At 37.7% G+C, this 20,475-nt stretch overlaps 1 protein-coding gene across 2 annotated transcripts in view; it reads left to right on the top strand.

Annotated features, from left to right (window-relative positions):
• The window catches only part of LOC149814473 (glycosyltransferase-like At2g41451), a 37,615-nt gene extending 18,620 nt beyond the window's left edge, over nucleotides 1-18,995 (top strand). For both annotated transcript variants that reach the window (XM_089988787.1, XM_089988786.1), the window contains 3 exons: nucleotides 16,939-16,985; nucleotides 17,450-17,537; nucleotides 18,320-18,995. In XM_089988787.1, coding sequence (XP_089844913.1) covers nucleotides 16,939-16,985; nucleotides 17,450-17,537; nucleotides 18,320-18,574 — 390 coding nt within the window. In that variant the 3' untranslated portion in view covers nucleotides 18,575-18,995. The remainder of the gene's footprint in view (nucleotides 1-16,938; nucleotides 16,986-17,449; nucleotides 17,538-18,319) is intronic.
• The last annotated feature ends 1,480 nt before the right edge of the window (nucleotides 18,996-20,475 follow it).

The raw sequence follows: 20,475 nt of genomic DNA, 5'->3' as shown, positions 1-20,475 counted from the left end.
AAACAAGACTTGGAATGCATAAGTCTAATGATGAGGTTCTTGCCGTATCAAGACCCAAATTTTTTGTAAAAACTTATAAACCACTTCATTTTGAAAGAAAATTCAATGGAGAAGGACATAATGAGGGATGATACAAAGGTAAAATTACTTGTCATCATTGTAAAGAACCAAGACATATAAGACCAGATTGTCCCAAGCTAAAAAAAGTGGTCACCGTAACTGAACAACCTCAAGAATCAAAGAAAGGGGGCAACTTTAATGATTTAACAATTGCCCAAATAGCAGAGGCCGTCTCACAAATTCTAAAAGTCACTTCTTCTACATTCAGTGTCGCCATCTCCTCTTCTTCTCTTCAGGGTAAGTCTTCTTGGATTTTGGATTCGGGAGCCTCTTTTCACATGACTCATAATGAGTCGCTTTTATCCGATTGCACTAATTCATATTTTTCATGTGTGTCAAGTGCTTATGATACTTCTTTGAAAGTTAAAAATATAGGAAACCTTAATAATATTTCAATTTTTTTTGTTCCAAATATGAGGGTTATTCCAAAATTAGATTTAAACCTTTTTTCAGTATCTCAAATTTTTTATTATGGGTATAAAATATTCTTCTCATCTAAGGCTTGTAGGGTGCAGGATCTCTAGTCAGGAAAGCTGATTGGGCAAGGCCATAGAAGAGATCTTTACTATATGGATTCCTTATGTTTACCTAAAAACTCTTTTTGTAATAATATCAAAGAAATTAATTTAGATATTTGACATAAAAGATTAGAACACCCAAATATATCCAATTGTCTCATTTTTTTCATTTTTGGAAAAATTTTGTAAGGATAAAAAATTTGTATGTGAAGATTGTATACTTGGAAAAATGCAAATGATGCCTTTTGGATTTAGAACTTTCTTAACTAATGAAATCTTAGAATTAGTGCATTCGGATGTATGGGGTCCCACTCCCGTTATCTCAAAAGGTGGTTATTCATATTATGTTACATTCATAGATGATTTTAGTAGACATACTTAGATCTACTTTCTTAAACTCAAATCCGAAGTTTTTTTGTGCTTTAAAAATTTTCATAAACTTGTTAACAATTAATTTAAAACAAATATTAAAATCTTTCGCTCTGACTTAGGGAGAGAAATTCTTTCAAATGAATTTCAATCCTATATAAAAACTCATAGTATTTTATATCAAAGATCTTATCCTAAGATCCCCAACAAAATGGTAATTCTGATAGAAAGCATCATCACATTATTGAAACTACTATGACCTTACTCATTTCAAAAGAAATTCCAAAAAAAAAATTGGGCCGACGCTGCTCTCACCGCAATATATCTAATAAATAGAATGCCTTCTCAAACTTTGAAAAACAAATCTCCAATTGAAAAACTCTTTAAAATCTCTCCCGATTTGAAAAGAGTATGGGTCTTCAGATGTAAATGCTTTATGCTTTTTGAAAAATATAACAAACTCTTTACTAAAGCTATAAAATGTGTTTTTCTTGGATATGCCAAAAATAAAAAAGTCTATCGATGCTATGATAAAAAAAATGATAAACTTTATGTCTCTAGAAATATAACATTTCTTGAAAATGAAAATGGATTTGATCTTGAAAAACTTAAGGAAGAATCTGAGTATGCCTTCTTATTTGATTTGTTACCTAAATCAAATAATAAAATTATTGATAATGATGATATTGATGATTTTGAGTCAAATAATGGACTAAGTGAAGAAAGAGAATCAACTCATAACCTCTTATAATACTTTCAACAAGATAATGGGGAGCATCTTGAAAAATATAGTTAACCAACAAATGTTGAAGAGTAGTGTTATAAGATCTGAATGGATACATAGGCCTCCAAATAGGTTTGCCTCCTATGAATCCTTCTCTTTAAACTATAAGGATGCCTTCTAGCAATTTATAATGAACCATCTAACTATAAAGAAGCTGAAAACATAAAATAATGAGTAAAACCTATGAAAATAGAATTAGATGCATTACACAAGGCCTATACTTAAGAAGTCCAACATCTTTTTAAGAGAAAAAGACAATATGATGTAGATGGGTATTTAAAGTCAAAACAAAGAGAGACGGGTTCCTAGAAAAATATAAAGCAAGATTAGTTATAAAAGGATATTCCCAAGAATATGGAATAGATTGTAAGCAAACATTTGCTCAAGTAGCTCGCATGATCACAGTTAGGGCTCTAGTTTCAGTAGCATCTATTAGAAAATGACCTGCATATCATTTAAATGTTAAGAATGTTTTCTTAAATAAAAATTTAAATGAAGAAGTTTACAAGGATCCTTCCCCTGGTTTGACTATAGAAAATGAAATGGTTCTTCGTCTTCAAAAAACTTTATATGGGCTTAAACAAACTCCTAAAATATGGTATGATCGGTTTAGTAGAAGTGTGTTGAATCTTGGATTTAAATCCTGTTATACTGACACTGCTCTTTTTGTAAGTTCTACAAGTACCTCCCTTATCATTATGATTTTGTATGTTGATGATATGATTATCACTAAGAATGATCAGAAGAATATTGAAGAAATTAAGATTATGCTTAAGAAATCTTTTGATATGACTGACCTTTTTTTTTGAGATATTTTTTAGGAATTGAAATATCATACTCGCCAAGATGGTACATTTTGTCTCAAATAAAGTTATATTGTTGCACGTTCGGGAATCAAAGACACAAAATATGCTGATACTCCTGAAGTGATAAATGTTAAAATGAGAGCTAAAGAAAGAATTTTATTAAATGATCCAACTCCTTATAGGCAACTCATCGGATCATTAACGTACTTATCTATTACCAGGCCAGACATTGTGCATGCAGTACATACTGCAAGTTAGTTTTAACATGCGCCTACATCAGTTTACATGGGTTCCGTGTTAAGAATAGTTCAATACATGAATAAAACTATATTTAAACGACTATTCTTATCCTCTTCATCATCTTTAAATCTTATCGCTTATACTGATTTTGACCGGAGAGAAGATCTCAATAACCATGACTCAACTATAGGTTTTTGTGTGTTTGTAGGTAATTTCCTCATTTCTTGGAGATGTAAAAAACAATAGAAAGTATCTTTAGGGCAATGGCTACAACAACAACCGAAGTCGTGTGGATGAGATCATTACTCTCATATATGAGTGTTGATGTTTCAAATCTTCAAAATTATGTTGTGATAACAAAAGTGTCATACATATAGCCAGCAATCACATATTTTATGAACACACGAAACATATTAAGATGAATTGCTATTATGTTCGAGAAAAATGCTTGAATGAGACGATTACTTTACCATATATTCAGTCCGAGTTTCAAATTGCAGACTTCTTCACCAAAGTTCTTCCTCTCAAGATTTTTGTATCTTCTTAGCAAACTTTCGGTGATCTCACCGTAAGTTTGAGGGAGAGTGTTAAAATATAGTGTATATATTTGTATGCCTAACTGATATACATATATTTGTATAATACATGTATATTAAGGGTATTTTGGTCATTTAATGGCATGCAATATAATACAGTTCAATAGGGACTGTAGAGTCTTTTTTGTTTTTTGTATTGACTGTTGGAGAGGCAGTCCTAGTCGTTGGACTGCCTCCCTCTCATTATTTGTAAATAGAGCCTCACCACTCTATGTAAAATAGGCCTTTTAAAGCTTATTGACTTATATAAAAATCAGTTTTTTACATTGTGCTTGTGTGAAATTTGTGCCATTGTGCTCTTGTGGAATTCATGTTTTTATTTATCTCTTTTATGAGATTATCGGTCCATCTGAGACCATATTGTATTTGTGCACTTGTGTAACCCTTTGTTGGCATTGTGATTGTGCACATCTTGTTTCATTACAGACAAGTAAAATAAACCATTGATTCATATGGCAGACGGAGACCTGGATCAATGGCCTGATGTTTGGCTGATTGTCATGTTCAAACTTTATGACGACCTGTTTTTGAAAAGAAAATTGACATCCTGTTGGTGGTATATCCTAAAAGGAGGTGCACTTTTATCAAGTATGAATTGCTGATACATTATGATGAGTGATGACTAGCTAAGGAATATCAGGACAGTTAAATCAGTTTTGACTCTTAGATTGGCAGGTTAATCAGATATGTGCTTTTCTTTGTTTAGGGTTTATAGGATTTTATGCTAAAGATAAATCAAATAAATATATTACATATACAAATGTGTCTGTCTGTAGAGACACACACATATACAATGGGGTGTAGGTATAAGATTTTGTGAGGGGTTCAGCCTTCATTGCAGAAAATAAGAAGAGAGAGAGAGAGAGAGGAGGGAGATTCACAATGGCTGGGGGCGGCGCACGTTAACCCAACCTCCCAGCCCTAAACTTTATAAATAGGTAAAAATACAATAGCTAAGATAACAGAAAAATTATAGGAATGCCATTAATGAAATGGCATTGAGCATGTGTTAAAACATAACGTGCGTATGGATCTGGATCCAGATCCATACGCATACCATATCTTAACACCCTCCCTCAAGTTGTACGTGGTCTTGGAGCATGTACAACTTGCTCTTCAATAGCCAAAATTGATGTCCTGTTAACCCCTTGGTAAACAAGTCTGCCACTTGATCTTCTGTTCGAACATGACGTAGTTCTATCTCCTTCATCTTGACTTTTTGTCGTATAAAATGTTGATCAATCTCAATGTGTTTCGTTCTGCTATGCTGAATAGGATTACATGCAATGTTTATTGCGCTTTGATTGTCACATAGAAGAAATGATCGAATAATTGTCTCTCCAAGATCACTCAATAAGTGTCTAATCCATGTAGCGTCTGCCGTGCCAGCAACCATCGACCTGTATTCAGCCTCTGTACTCGACCGTGCCACTGCCTTTTGTTTTCTGCTGTTGCAGGACACTAAATTATGTTCAATATATACACAATATCCAGAGACAGATCGTCTCTCATCTGGATCCCCTGCCCAATCTGCGTCTGTATAAGTGATGAGTTCATGCCCTCTATGCAGGTTATCGTTCTTGCGATAAACAAGTCCATCTCCTATAGTTCCTTTTAAATATCGTAGATTGCGCTTCACAGCTTCCATATGACCTTCCGTTGGAGCATGCATAAACTGGGATACATGATTGACAGCATAAACTATATCAGGTCTGGTAAAGGTCAAGTACTGCAACATCCCCACAAGGCTTCTATACGTTGTTGGGTTGACACAAAGATGGCCATCTTCAGAGCTCAGCCTTTGATGTAATACACTCGGAGTGCTGACTGATTTGCAATTCGTCATTCTGGCTCTTTCTAGAAGATCAAAAGTGTATTTTTGTTGCATGAGTGTCAATGTGTCTTGTTGCCTGTCAACTTCCACACCAAGGAAGTACCTCAACTCCCCTAAATCTTTCATCTTGAAAGTTTTCATTAAAAACTGCTTCACGTCTTGCACATGATTATCTGAGCTCCCAATGATCACAATGTCGTCAACATATATAAGAAGAAGTATAACGATGCCTGTCTTTTGGTAAATAAAGAGCGAGTGGTCCAGCGAGCATCTTCTAAAACCATAGCTTTGAATTTGCATAGAGAAACTTTCAAACCAAGAACGGGACGCTTGTTTCAACCCATACAGAGATTTCCTTAGTTTGCACACCTAGGCAGTAGGATCCTTTTCGGCATAACCAAGAGGTTGCTCCATATACACTTCTTCCTTTAAAGTTCCATGCAAGAATGCATTTTTAACATCCATCTGGCTAAGCCTCCATCCTCGGTCGACTGCTAGGGATATGATGATACGAATTGTACCCATTTTGACTACAACAACAACAACAACTACGCCTTCATCCCAAAACAATTGGGGTCAGCGATATGAACCAAAAAAGAAATTCATTTCGGGTCTTCCACATGAATCCTTTTCCTCCAATCATTTCTATCCAATGCCATGTCCTCGGTGAGGTTCAAAGCATTCATATCCTTTCCTATCATCTCCATCCAAGTCTTCCTAGGCCTACCCCGACCTCTTTTAACTAATATTTTTTCCCATTTCTCCAACCTTCTAACTGGAGCATCATTAGGCCTTCGCCGAATATGTCCAAACCACCGTAAACGATTCTCTCGCATCTTATTTTCAATGGGTGCAACACCTACCTTCTTACGTATCTCCTCGTTCCGAATCTTATCTTTTATTGTATTTCCACACATCCATCTAAGCATCCGCATCTCAGCTACACTCATTTTTTGAATATGATGTCTTTTGGCAGCCCAACATTCCGTACCATATAGTAAAGCGGGTCTAATAGTCGTCCTATAAAACTTTTCCTTCAACCGCAATGGCATTCTACGATCGCACAGCAATCCAGTTGCACTTTTCCATTTCATCCACCCAACCTTTATCCTATGATTTACATCTCCATCAATTTCTCCATACTTTTGAATGATGGATCCCAAATATTTGAAATAATCATTCACCGGTATTTCTTGCTCACCAAGCTTCACTACACTCCCATTACTACTCCGTTGCTTACTAAACCGACATTCCATATATTCAGTCTTACTCTTACTCAACTTAAAACCTCTAGCTTCCATTGTTTGTCTCCATAATTCTAACTTAGCATTAACCCCAGCTCTAGACTCATCAATCAAAACAATATCATCAGCAAACAACATACACCACGGTACATTTTCTTGAATTGATCTCGTAAGCTCATCCATCACTATCGCAAATAGGAAAGGGCTTAAAGCAGATCCTTGATGTAACCCAACCGTTATCGGAAAATTGGTTGTCACCCCTCCACAAGTGCGGACATTGGTTACTACTCCTTCATACATATCTTTAATTATACTAATGTACTTGAGAGAAACACCTTTCTTCATCATTGTCCACCAGAGAACGTCCCTAGGTACTCTATCGTATGCCTTCTCTAAATCAATAAAAACCATATGCAAATCTTTGTTCATCTCCCTATATCTTTCAATAAGTTGTCTAAGAAGATGTATAGCTTCCATAGTTGATCTTCCAAGCATAAAACCAAATTGATTCTCCGATATCATGACAACCTTCCTCAACCTAGACTCAATCACCCTCTCCCAAAGTTTCATAGTATGACTCATGAGTTTTATACCACGATAGTTTGTGCAATCTTGTATATCACCCTTATTCTTATATAAAGGCACCAAAGTACTCTTCCTCCACTCATTAGGCATCTTATTTGTTCGCCAAATCAAGTTAAAAAGATTTGTCAACCATTCTAAACCTTTCTCTCCCAAGCATTTCCAAGCCTCGATAGGTATACCATCTGGGCCAACTGCCCTTCTTGATTTCATTTTCTTCAAAGCCTCTGCAATTTCTTTCTTTTGAATCTTGCGCATGAAGTCACGATTTATCTCATGAAAAGGAATGGAGAAGTCTCCAAGATCTTGAGCATGACTATCATTAAATAGCTTATCAAAATAATTTTTTCATCTCTCCTTAATCTCCTCATCTTTGACTAAAACCCTTTGCGTATCATCTTTGATACATCTAACCATACTCAAATCCTTCGATTTCCTATCTCTCATCTTTGCAAGCCTATAAATATCATTCTCGCCTTCTTTGGTATCCAACTTGTCATAAACCTCCTTATATACCTTAGCCCTCGCGTTTCAAACAACTTTTTTAGCTTTCTTCTTCGCTATCATATACTTCTCCAAATTCTCATTATCACGACTCTTACTTAGATTTCTATAACACTCTCTTTTAACCTTAATAGCTAATTTGACATCCTCGTTCCACCATGATGTATCCTTACCTAGTGGTGCACCGCCTTTAGACTCACCCAATACCTCCTTAGCCACTTTTCTCATGCCACCCGCTATCTTATTCCACATTGATTCTGAATCCTCCTCGAAACACCAATCAGCTTCCTTAACTACCTGCTCTACAAACAATCCTTGTTTAGCTCCTTTCAGTGCCCACTACTTAATTCTAGGATCTATCCTATGTCTATCCCTTTTGCGGCATTGTCTAATTCTAAGATCTAAAATTAAGACTCTATGTTGTGTAGCTACACTTTCTCCCGGTATAACCTTACAATCGATGCAACAACCCCTATCTCTCTTTCTAAGTAGGAAAAAATCTATCTGACTCGTATTAATCCCACTTTTAAATGTTACTAGGTGAGACTCCCTCTTCCTAAACCAAGTGTTTGCTAAGATCATATCATAGGACAAACAAAAATTTTAAATCCTTTCTCCACTTTCATTTTTTTCTCCTATACCATAGCCTCCATGGATACTCTCAAATCCATCCCTACTAATGCCTACATGTCCATTAAGATCACCGCCGATGAAAAGCTTTTCTCCATAAGATATCCCTTGTACTACTCCATCTAAATCTTCCCAAAATTGATGCTTAATGGAATCATCTAAACCTACTTGAGGTGCATAAACACTAATAATATTAATAATATCTGTACCTAATACTAATTTAATAAGTAAAATTCTATCACCCTTCCTACGGACCTCAACTACATTATCTATAAACTGACGACTCATAACAATCCCTACTCCATTCCTATTCGTATTTATTCCTGTATACCAAATCTTATATCCCCAAGGTTCTATCACTTTAGCTTTCTCACCTACCCATTTGGTCTCTTGAAGACATAAAATATCAATCTTTCTCCTACACATAACATCTACTAACTCTATCAACTTACCAGTTAAAGACCCTATGTTCCAAGTGGCTAACCTAATTTTATGGTCTTGGACTAACTTCTTTACCCCCACCCGTCCAACAAAGTGAGGGAACCCTTGCCTATTTGACACCACACCAGGGCGCCGGTGTGACGCGTCGCTTCTGGGCGACGACCTAGCAACCCTTGCCCATTTATCACTGCCTCCGGGCCTAGAGAGGACAGCGCGTCGCTCAGTAGGGAACGCCCCAACGAAATTCTCATATTGGTTCATTTTCATAGGGTATGACAGTTTTTATGCTGGCTGTCACAGGCCTACCGCAACCCTCCTCCTTTATCCGGGCTTGGGACCGACAGTGTATAACTAAACAATTATACACAGGCGGAGTTATTGTACCCATTTTGACTACTGGACTAAAAGTTTCATCGTAATCTTCACCATATTGTTGTGTGAATCCCCGAGCAACAAGTCGCGCTTTATATTTGTCAATACTTCATTCAGGCTTATACTTTGTTTTATAAACCCATTTTGAGCCAACTACATTCTTTCCTTCTGGCTGAGGTACTATTTCCCAAGTCTGGCACTCATGAAGTGCTTCCATTTCTTCATTTATAGCTTCAGTCCAATGACGAGATTGAAGAGCTTGATTAAAACAAGTGGGTTCATCCTGTTTTGTGAGCTGAGACATAAACAACTGGGAATCAAGAGAAAAGGTCTCATAACTCATCCATCGTTGAATAGGATGCCTAATGCGTGACGGCCTTTGAGCCGGATCATTAGCGATGCTTTCCACATTCCTCTGCTTTATATTTTTGTCCCGTCTAGTGTGTATATCTGTCCAGAGAAGCGTTCTACTGGGGGTGGTTTTATTGGAGATGGTTCAACACGCATCTGTGAGTCATCCAACCCCCTGCTCAAGCCAAAGGAAGTACAATTCGCCTGACATGTTTCTCCTGTATTAGCAAAAAGATCTGCGCTCATCCATGGATCATATACCTCTACTTCTCGAGATGGCAACGCTTCAGAGTCATTTACCTAAAAATTTTGTTCATAAAAAACAACATTCCTAGAGGTCCTAATACGTTTTGTAGTAGGATCATAGCATCGATAGCCTTTGTATCCATCCGCATACCCAACGAATCTGCACTTAACGGCCTTGTCCTGAAACTTATTTATCAGAGATGAATCAATATGTACATAACATACACGCAACTCATCATAAGAGGGATGTTGCCCAAATAAAGTATAATATGGAGAGTGTTGATCCAGAAGTGCCATAGGAAGACGATTTATGACATGAACAGATGTATGAAAAACTTCTGTCCAGAGACTAACGGGCACATTGCTATCATGTAACATGCTCATCGCACTCTCGACAATATGCATGTGTTTCCTTTTCACAACCCCATTTTGTTGAGGAGTATGAGGGCAAGAAACCTGTCGACTTATTCCTTTATCCCGAAGAAAGGCAATAAACTCGTTTGATGAATACTCACCCCCACCATCACGTTGTAAATGCACAATATCACAGGAAAACTTTATTTTGACCATCGAATGGAATTCCCGAAATAGTTGAAAAACTTCATGCTTATGTTTCAAGAAATATATCCAAGTATAACGGGAATAAGAATAAATAAAGATAACATAGTAACGACTACCGGAAAGAGAAGGAATAGGTGCGGGTCCCCAAACATCAAAACAAATAATCTCAAATGGCTTTGAAGCCCTTTTATTAATAATATGAAACCGAAGAACATGGCTTTTGCAGAGTTCGCATGAGGAACATTTATTATTATCTAAAAATGAACATAAACTAGACTCTGGAAGAAGACCATCAGATACAAGACTTTCAACGAAGCCCCGACTACAATGGCCCAAACGATTGTGCCAAATATTTGGCTTATTACAATGAGATAAATTAAAAACTTCCAACGAAGGGAAAAACAAAGACTCTGAAGGCGAAGACACTGAAGAATGCTTGGACGAGTTCAATTGGAGGACTGGGGCTGAAGGTAAAGACATTGAGGGAATCTCCTTGAAGGCGTACATGTTTCCTTGTCGCTCCCCCTTAGCGAACGTCTCCTTCGTTCGTAGATCCTTAACATAAACAGAAGAGGGAGTAAATTCGATGGAAGAATTCATATCGTCAACAAGTTTAGCTACAGAAACAATGTTCTTTTTAATATTAGGAGCAAGAAGAACATTGGACAAGTGAAGTGAGGACTCTGACATAGGGATATGTGCACTGCCAGTATGACTAATGAAGTGATAAGTTTCATCTCCCGTAACTATACTACCTTTTTCAGAATAAGGCAATAAGTGAGATAACTTACCGACATTACCCGTAACATGAGTGGCAATGCCGGAATCAACATACCACTCGCCTTGTTCATTTTGCTTGATCGTCATTTGTGACAATGTTGATAACAAAAGTTGTTGCATATCTGTAGATGGCGCTTTCGTGTCCACAGTAGTAGCTGACTTATTTTCAATTTTGTTTATTTTTCTTCTATTTTGTAGATTAAACCAACAATCAGCTTTCACATGTCCTCTTTTGTTACATAAGAAACAAGTGGGCACTCTCCTCTGATTCCCTGTATTAAAACACCAGAAATATTAGGTGTAGGCAAGATACCACGACCTCCCTGCCCAAAACGTCTGCGGCCTCTGCCTCCTTGATGCCCTCCATTTTCTCGTCCAAAACCGACAGAAGTGTCCATGGCCAAAACTGAATGAGAACGAACTGATTCATTTCTTTCTGCTCTTTGTTTCATAATCATCTCATGCTGGAGAAGTTTCGCTTGAAGATCGTCAAAAGTAGGCAAGTGAGGAAGGCATGACAAAGCTGTGGCAAACATGTCAAAATCAGGGCCCAATCCATTGAGGAGTTGTTGAACTTTATCTTTATCTGAAATAGCACTTCCAATAACCGTCAATTGGTCAGTAATACTCTTCAAGCGGCCTATGTATTCCATGACTGGCATGGAGCCTTTCTTCAAACTTTGAAACTCATTTTTTAAGTACATAACTCGAGCTTCTGATATCTGAGAGTATGTCTGAGACAACTTACTCCACAGATCCGCCGCAGTGCAATCATCTTAAAGAGTAACCAACACTTCTTGAGATAGTGTTGACGTAATATAAGCAACCAAAGACTGATCCCGCTTCTTCCAGGCTGTAAACTCTGAATTCTTAAAGGAAATAGTAATTGTGTCACCCTTCTCATTGGTGGTTTCCTGTAAAATAAACCGTGGTGGTATAGGAACCAAACCATCCAGATGTTCATCGAGATCCTGACTCCGTATAAAAGGAAGTATTTGTCTCTTCCATGTCAAAAAATTAGAGTGAGTAAGTTTTTCTGTAACAAGCTGACTTAAGAAATTTGCAGAGGGACCGGAGGATAAGGTGGATGACGAAGAGTAATCCATATCAATAGGACAATGAATAAACGAACAAGACGAATGAAGAGAAAGAAAAGAAAATTGAAGATCACTTAATCAATCAATAGAACTTTAATAAGGGATGCACCCGTGATACTAATAGACGTAAACCCTTTTTTTTTTTAGGGTCGAGATTGTAGACTGTTATAACCTGCCTATAGGCGTCGCACAGAAAACATTAAACAGTAATAGAAAATGAAACTTCTCCAATCAAAGAGGAAATAAATCAAAAAATACTAAAAAACTGCAATAGATTTGATTGCAATCAAAAGGAGACTGCAATCAAAGAGGGAAAACACGAATCAAAGGGATTGCAATCAAAGAGACTGCAATCAAAGAGAGGAAAACTGCAGTCGTTGATGTCGAAGAGGGGCGTTAAATGTGAAAACTGCAGACGTTAATGATGTTGCAGACGTTAATGCTGAAAAAGAGAGACAAATGGTGATGATAATGAGAACTGTGAAGAAGAGGAATGAACAAGAATCAGAAAAATGAACGAGTGCAGAAGTTACCAGGAAGGAAGAAGAATGGACGAAGATGTGTATAAAAAACTGTTCCTTCAGAAATCTTCAAATCTCGCTGAACACACGTCGGGTAGGGTTCCGCAACCTAGAGCTCTGATACCATATAAGATTCTGTGTGGGGTTCATCCTTCACTGCAGAAACATATATATATATATATATATATATATATATATATATATATATATATACAACATGCAATTAAAGCATATTTAATGTAGATAATAATGAAAGAGAGCAATCTCACATATCATAACCCATTAGGATTCATTCACACAACCTAGAATGGTTTTAAGCACAAAAGACCAAACATCAATCTTAAAATATATATATATATATATATATTATTAATAAAATGCACATAAGATGTATAAAATTGTATCAATAAACAATTTTCTATACAAGTAGAAAAAGTTTAGAAATTTTATGGAGAGATTTTAAAAATCCCACACAACAAAAGGAACGATATTTGCAAATCTCAACAATAGTTCAACCACCACAAACAATCACCTCACTAGACCTCCAAATCTCAAAAATCAAGTGTATCAGCCACTAGAACAAGCGCATAATTACAATGTCACTAATGGACTAAAGACACACAAAAAATGTGTGAATAACCAACATTTCTTGTTTACATAAAATGACACTTAAACAAGTGTATCAACTACTAAGAACAAGAGCATAATCACAATGTCACTAATGGACTAAAACATACACAAATAGTGTGAATAACCAACATCTCTTGTCAACATAAAATGACTCTTAAATAAGTGTAGCAGTTATTAGAACAAGAGCATAATCACAATGCCACATATGTGCAAAACAAACACACAAAAAGTGTGAATAACCAATGGGTGCACATATCTCACCACATTTTAAAAACATTTCTTGTCTACATAAAATGACACTTAAATAAGAGGTATAACAGGAGGAAACCCAAAAGGTAAGAGAACTTGTAATGAAAACAAATTCATGCCATCAAGAAAAATAAAAATAATGATTTTAACAATCTTTCAAAACTCCATGCTTTCGAAAACATAATTGCTATCAGAGAAAAATTAAGATATCAAGCATCCAATATTGTAACAATGACCACATAAATAAATGAGTGGTAAAACATACTCATAGAAGCCGAGGTTAATCACCTGTCAGTTAGATGCATACCTATACTATGAAGACATAAGGTGCATACACAACTCACCCCAACAACTAACTCGGATTTTCAATAATAATGAGTTCAGAGGTCAATCAACCATCAAGTAAATGGCAATACGTTACTCATAACCCCTGGGAATCTAGATTGATAAGATGACATGCGGTGCACACATAACTCACCTCAACGGCTAACCCTGACTCCACATCATTGAGGTGCACAAGAAACAAATGAGTGATACAACACACTCATAGAACCATAGGTCAATCAACCGTCAGTTAGAACCAAATCATTTGACAATCTATACTGACAAGAAGACAAAGGTACACACATAACTTGCCTCAACAAGTAACTCTGGTCCCACAACATAAAAGTGCATACAACTCACCTCGATAAGGCCAAATAAATAATAATGGATGTATCGAAAGAAGAGTGATGGACTTACAAAGCCAAATAATAAAAACTGGCTCCCACTTCTCATCACATGTGAAACATAATCTCTTCTTCCCCTTCTTCTCCATGGCAGCCCAACTCAAACGCTCCACCCTTGGAGCCCTTACCTGCAACGAGAGCCTGCCCATTAGAAGGGACAACTCTACTGTGAGTGTTGGGCAAAGCTATGAGTTGTTTATTCCTCTCCTCGATGCATCGATAGAGGGTGAAACACTCACTTAGTGTAAGGGGGTTGTGGAACAACTCAACCCATATTTTCTCCTTAAGCATACCCACATACTCACTTATGAGTGCATGCTTCGGCCAACCGTGCATCATGCTAGTCAAATCCTTGAATTTTGCTTGGAATTCTTGTACGGACCCTCGCTGCATCAATTTCTTCAACTTCACATCAAAGTTGTCATTAGGAGTTTGACTAAACCTCCTCACATCCAAGTCTATGAACTCAGCCCATGTGGGCCTCCCGTGCACTTTGCATTTGCCAATGCAGCAATTGGCAAGCCTCACCTCCTACATTCATGATCACCCAATCCATCTGATACTACACGGGCACCGATTGGCCCATGAAAATGTTTTAGGCCTTAAACAACCAATCATAAACATCCACACCATTGAGTTTAGAAAAATCATACTTCTACCCACGATTTTGGTTTGGGGTCGCCCACATATGTACGTATCGGGGTGAAGCGGTCTTGTGCAGTTTCGTTGAACGGCGGCTTCTGGGTATGCCATAGCCTCCAAAGGGTGTCTCGGCCTGATGAAAGGGTATACTAACATACCCAGGCCATGTGGGGATGTATGGTCGACCATGGAAGCCCCCAACAAGCCCTTGTGAAGCCACCCCAACAATCAGAATCCTGGATGACTCTGTGCACCATTGAGAATGGACGACTCTTTGTTCAGGCCTCTCCTCGAACACCGGACAGGTAAGGGTAGGCACGACCATATGTGGTCGTGCTACAACCTCTTCTCTTGCTGCACATGCCACCTTTCAAGGTCCTCGGTGCGTAAATCATGACGATCTAGGCGCTTCTCTATGGGCATGTGCATCTCGTCAGTAGAGGTGCTCAATTCAAACATCTTACGAACCATGACACCCAAATCAGGGGAGGGATTACCTTGGCCGACTGCGGTGGTGTCGAGCACCTCTTGTTGGTGCTCCATAGGCTCTGATACCAAACTGGTGCGGTTCATGCTCTCAATGTCCAAGCCGAATACTATTTATGCGATCAGGTGACCCGGGCTTGAATCCAGTGCTTACAATGGAACATCCACCGTATGTGCGGGTCCCAAAGCTTTTCCAATGTGTATGGGAGGTAGGATCAGCTATGAGGAAGCTATCTACGTGTTTTGAGAGTCCTTCAGTCTACACCCACATCGGAAGGATCAACGACAATGAGGAACATGCTTTCGGTATGTTCAATGCAACGGTGTAACCCTGAGAGGCTTACCGATTCCCTGGAATAGTGCTGATGCTTCCAACAATTCATGCAAGCCCGTGGGGGTTGATGGACTTTCGGATCTATGCTTGGACATGCTCTAGAGGTGTGGAAGGCTTCCACATGCTGCAAGAACAGGTCTGGACGCCCAACACACGGATGGGGGCTGCGGTGGCCACGGTGTGGCTTTGACATGCTCTACATTCCGGGCAGAGCCTTCGAAGGCTTACAGCCCTGTTGGATGAACATCACCACCTACACACCACCCCTGGGAGCCCATAGGGGTGTTGCAACCAGGAGGGGAAGAGAGGGAGAGTGAATCACGTCAAACAAGGGGGCCCCAAGGCAAGGGACGTCTCCTTGGGTGAGTAAAAAGGAGAGAGAGAGAGAGAGAGAGAGAGAGAGAGAGAGAGAGAGAGAGAGAGAGAGAGAGAGAGCTCAATAATCAATTCATAAAACTTGGGGTCCCTCTAATAAGTTGCTTATATAGAGAAAGTTGCCCTAAATGGATCCCGGTCACCACAAGTCGGACCTCGGATCTTATCCCAACAATCAAATCCGATCCAAATGCCATAAATTAAAAAGACTAAATAAACCAAAAGTTAGGCCCAAAAGCCTTGTGCACCCAGCGCTAGCCCAGCGTGTGCATACTCATGCTTGGGGCGTGGATGAGTCTCCTTGTGCTGCATTACTTGGCGCTTGCAATTGCTTATCATTATCACGTTGTTAAGTTACAAGCTTGGCTTCTTAGTCCACAGACGTGCCCACGTAATGATGTTTCCCATGCACTTGTTTGAAACTTCATTAGAGCAACAGAACAGTAAAGCGACAGTAATCTTATTCACCGGAAATCAGAACAAGCCAAAGAAAAGGATATAGGTTGAAAAATATGTCCTCTCTCTGTTTGAAATAGAAGTATCAAACTCCAATCAATATCACATGCTAAACCATTTTCTGTAAGGCCATGATGCTTTACCCTACAGATTTATAATTCCAAACCAGTGGTGGATATAACAACCATGAGGTTGAGCTAGAAGCTGTGATCTTGTTACAGATGTTTTTATTATCTGGGTATGATCTGATTGTGGATTTTGAATCATGGATTCTGATGGTATATTTTGGTTAGAACTTACCTCTCAATGCAGATCTAATAAAATAGATGCAGTTAACTTTGTATTAGTAGATTGTTCCTGGTCCATTCCTCACTTTTTTCTTTTTCTTGTTCTTTAAACTCTTATTTTCAAATGCTTATTTGACTACTATCTCTATCTACAGGCTTTCATAATTGCTTCAACTGTGACTGAAGAGGAGATGTTTCACTGGTATTATGTTCTTACCAGACTGCCTTTTTCTTCTGATATGGTGGTGCCAGATATGCACTTTTTTTTGGAAAGAATATTTGCCTGAATTTAAGATGAATTTTGGTGTGTATTGCGATGAGATGCAGACTCAAACTTTTAAGAAATGGATTGACTAAAGTCACCAAGGCCTTCCCTCCCTTTTCTCTCTCTCTCTCTGCATATGTCTGCATGCATGTGTTGTGTTTGTGGTCTGCGTGTATATATGTGTCGGTGTGATTTGAGAATTACACATGGCAGCATGCATCTAACTGATGGAAATTGCTCCTGGATTGCATCTGTACTTGCCACCAGCATGAGCATGTCTCACTAAAATATGTGACATTTGTATGTCTGCTTTGATGATATAGCAATTAGCTGAAAGAAACAGCACCAGAAATACTTAGGTCTAACAGCCTCTTTTGTAAAATTATTTTTTTTGTGTGAAGGTATCGTGAACGCGTAGTCTGGACTGATGAAGCATTAAAGATAAAACTTTTCAGAAAGGGTATTTTGACACGAATTCATGCTCCCATGGTAAGCTTCAAATAATGTCTTCAAGAATTGTTTGATGTTTGTTGGAAACCTAAAGGTTTTTGATAGCTGATTGTTTTGGCAAGATGGAGGTTAACAGCAGTTAGTGAAGTGAGATGTTCAGAATCTTCAGATGCCTTCAACTGCAACACCTGGCATTGTGGCTTCTAATGCCATGGTTTGGATAAGGAACATTTGGATATGAAACAGAGAATTGGATAGGCCCTACAGCCATCACCATTTGCGATTATGAAACGCATCAAGTGGCTGTATGGTGCAAAGACACCACAGATCAACATTCAAAGAGTGATACTATTGAATCATTGGCCATTGTAGTTCTCACTAATTACTCTGATATATATATATATATATATATATATATATATATATATATATTAGCCAGGGACTTAGCATGCCTCTAGAATTTGGAGCAATTCAGACCAAGTCATCCAACCTGGGGTTCACGACCATGTAGATGGAACCCCATGGGTGACCTTACCCATTGCATCTGAGTCGTTGGCCAGGTCAATGTCTTGGGGCAATTGCCAATGCTCAGGCTAAATAGAATGAGCCATTTTTCTTTTGTTTTATATATAGAGTAAATGCATGTTTTCATGTCCATTGTGTATCTTTGGGTACTACGAAAATGGTAGAAGCCCAATATGAATCCTCGAGGCTCACGTTGTCTTTTGTAGGAGGGACTTCCTCTAGCTACTGCATTATCCACATTGATGATTTATACATCTCTGATAACCTCTTTCATTCGTTAATTTTTTATTTGGCAGGTTATAATTCAAGGTCTGCAACATTCTGGCATTTTCAGCTCGTTACTTAAATCTACAAAGAATTCAATATCAAAAGAAAAGTTCTTATCATCTGTAGAACACCCAAATGGCAGAAACGTTTCTGAGGTGCCAAATTTAGTGGCAGGGAGGAAACAAATGAATAAGGGAAGCTATCAAGCAGCTTCTCGAAGAACCTTGGCTGCCATTGATGCTACCCTGAAAGCAATCCCTCCGCTGTCTCCGCCATCTTTGTAAGCTGTGTATGATGATCTTTCCCGGACATGAGAAGACTTGAAAATTTGATGTCATGATTGCTTCTTCCAATTTAATGATCTCTAATGTGAGAGATGACAGATAGCACACAGAGAACAGGAGAGCAGTCTGATATGCAGTGTGGGTTTCATTAGCTGTTCAACTTTTTGGGATCTTTCCGATCATTACCCGAGTGCTGGTGTAAATTTTCTGGTTCCTGTGCTGTCTCAGGGTTGCTGGCCCATGCTCTCCTAACTTTGACGCAGACCTTGATTATGCATTTTTTTATTCTGCATTTTGATGTATAAATTATTGAGACAAAAGGGGAATGATTCATTCCTCATAGAAGCTTCAGGTTCTCTAAGGATTATAGATCCCATCTGCTTTTTTAATATAAGTGGACGTGATGTATGATATTGTTCCATGATTTGCCTCACATATAGAAGATTGCTTCTTTTGAATTGATCCTTTTGAAACTTTTGTTGTAGATGATTAAATCGTCTCTTGCTGGTAACATTGTTGAGATACCCCAATCAGTTATACAACGATATCAGTCCCAACACAAGGAGACTCAAAGTAACTGCTCCTACCAAACAAGCGGAGCCCCGTTGGTATACCATTTTTTTTTATAATGCAGATTCATACCCAAAAATTTTGGTAATTCAAGTGCACACCTTATTTATTGTATGGTTAATCCAAAGCCTACTTATGATTGGTTCTTAGGTTGGCCTTTCATATTTTCACTCAAAATCATGATTTTGCCTTAACAACAAAATAAAGCAAGTCAACTTTTTTTTTAAAGAGAAAGCTGGGGTTAAACATACCCCTACCAGTTGTACAACCATACCATTGGGATTTGAACTTTTAGCATCTCAACACAACCCATTAGTACCAAAAGTCAATTTTACCTATATGTATATATAGAGTCACTAGAATATGAGAACTAGAAATATGGGCATTTTCAACACTTTTTTTGCAAATCCAGACATGGTGAATTTGCTAGGAATCAACCATTGGATTATGTATTTTAAATGAAAAATGTGATTTTTGAATGCTTAAATATTTATGAAGATTATGAGCCATTGATTTTAAAGCATAAAAAAAATCATTTATGCATCAAAATTGGATGGTTCAAGAGCGTGTTCTTATAAAACCAAGCATGTAAATCACATCGGTTCAGTTAGATTCAAGAGAAAAGAACAAAAAATCAATGAAAATCGCAGTTCACATATTAGTTCTCACATTTTAGTCTCTCTCTCTCTCTCTCTCTATATATATATATATATTCTGTAGAACTAGCCTGCACATTTCCTTGAAATGGATCTGTTTTTGTCGATGTAGAAGAAAGATGGCTTGATATGGCTGACAGCATTGCGCTTGGCTTGGGGGACAATCTCATAAAAGGAACCCTCAGTCTCTCAACTGTTCTAAACTTTAGTTCCATGCGTTTTTTGCTTAATCTGTACCGCTAGATGTATAAATAGTTGCTTATTCACCAAAAACTTTGCTTTAGATCAAATCACTTTAATGAAAAACCTTGATTTTTTTTATGTCAGAAGCTTTTAGTGCAATCTCAGTTATTGATTTTTTATTGCTTTAAGAACACATCTAAACATGAAAAAAATACTTCACTCTAGTACATGTTTTTCATTAAGCTACAGAAAATCTATCTATAAGTTCAGATCAAGCAAACACTTAAAACTTTTGTTCTTTGAAGCTGTTTATGATGGTTTTGGAGAGACACACACGTGTGTGTATATATATATATATATATATATATATATATATATATATATATATATATATATATATATATATATATATATATATATAGGGAAGGACACATTTTTGTAAGGTCCCAAGTCAGGTTCTAGCAAAAATCATGGTTGTAGGTGTTTTTTGTC

Source organism: Nuphar pumila, chromosome 15 (genome assembly GCF_984573655.1).
Source record: "Nuphar pumila chromosome 15, dmNupPumi1.hap1.1, whole genome shotgun sequence".
Taxonomy (NCBI): Eukaryota; Viridiplantae; Streptophyta; class Magnoliopsida; order Nymphaeales; family Nymphaeaceae; genus Nuphar; species Nuphar pumila.
The sequence above is the reverse complement of the archived record's forward strand: the minus strand, read 5'-3'. Positions and strand labels throughout refer to the sequence as shown.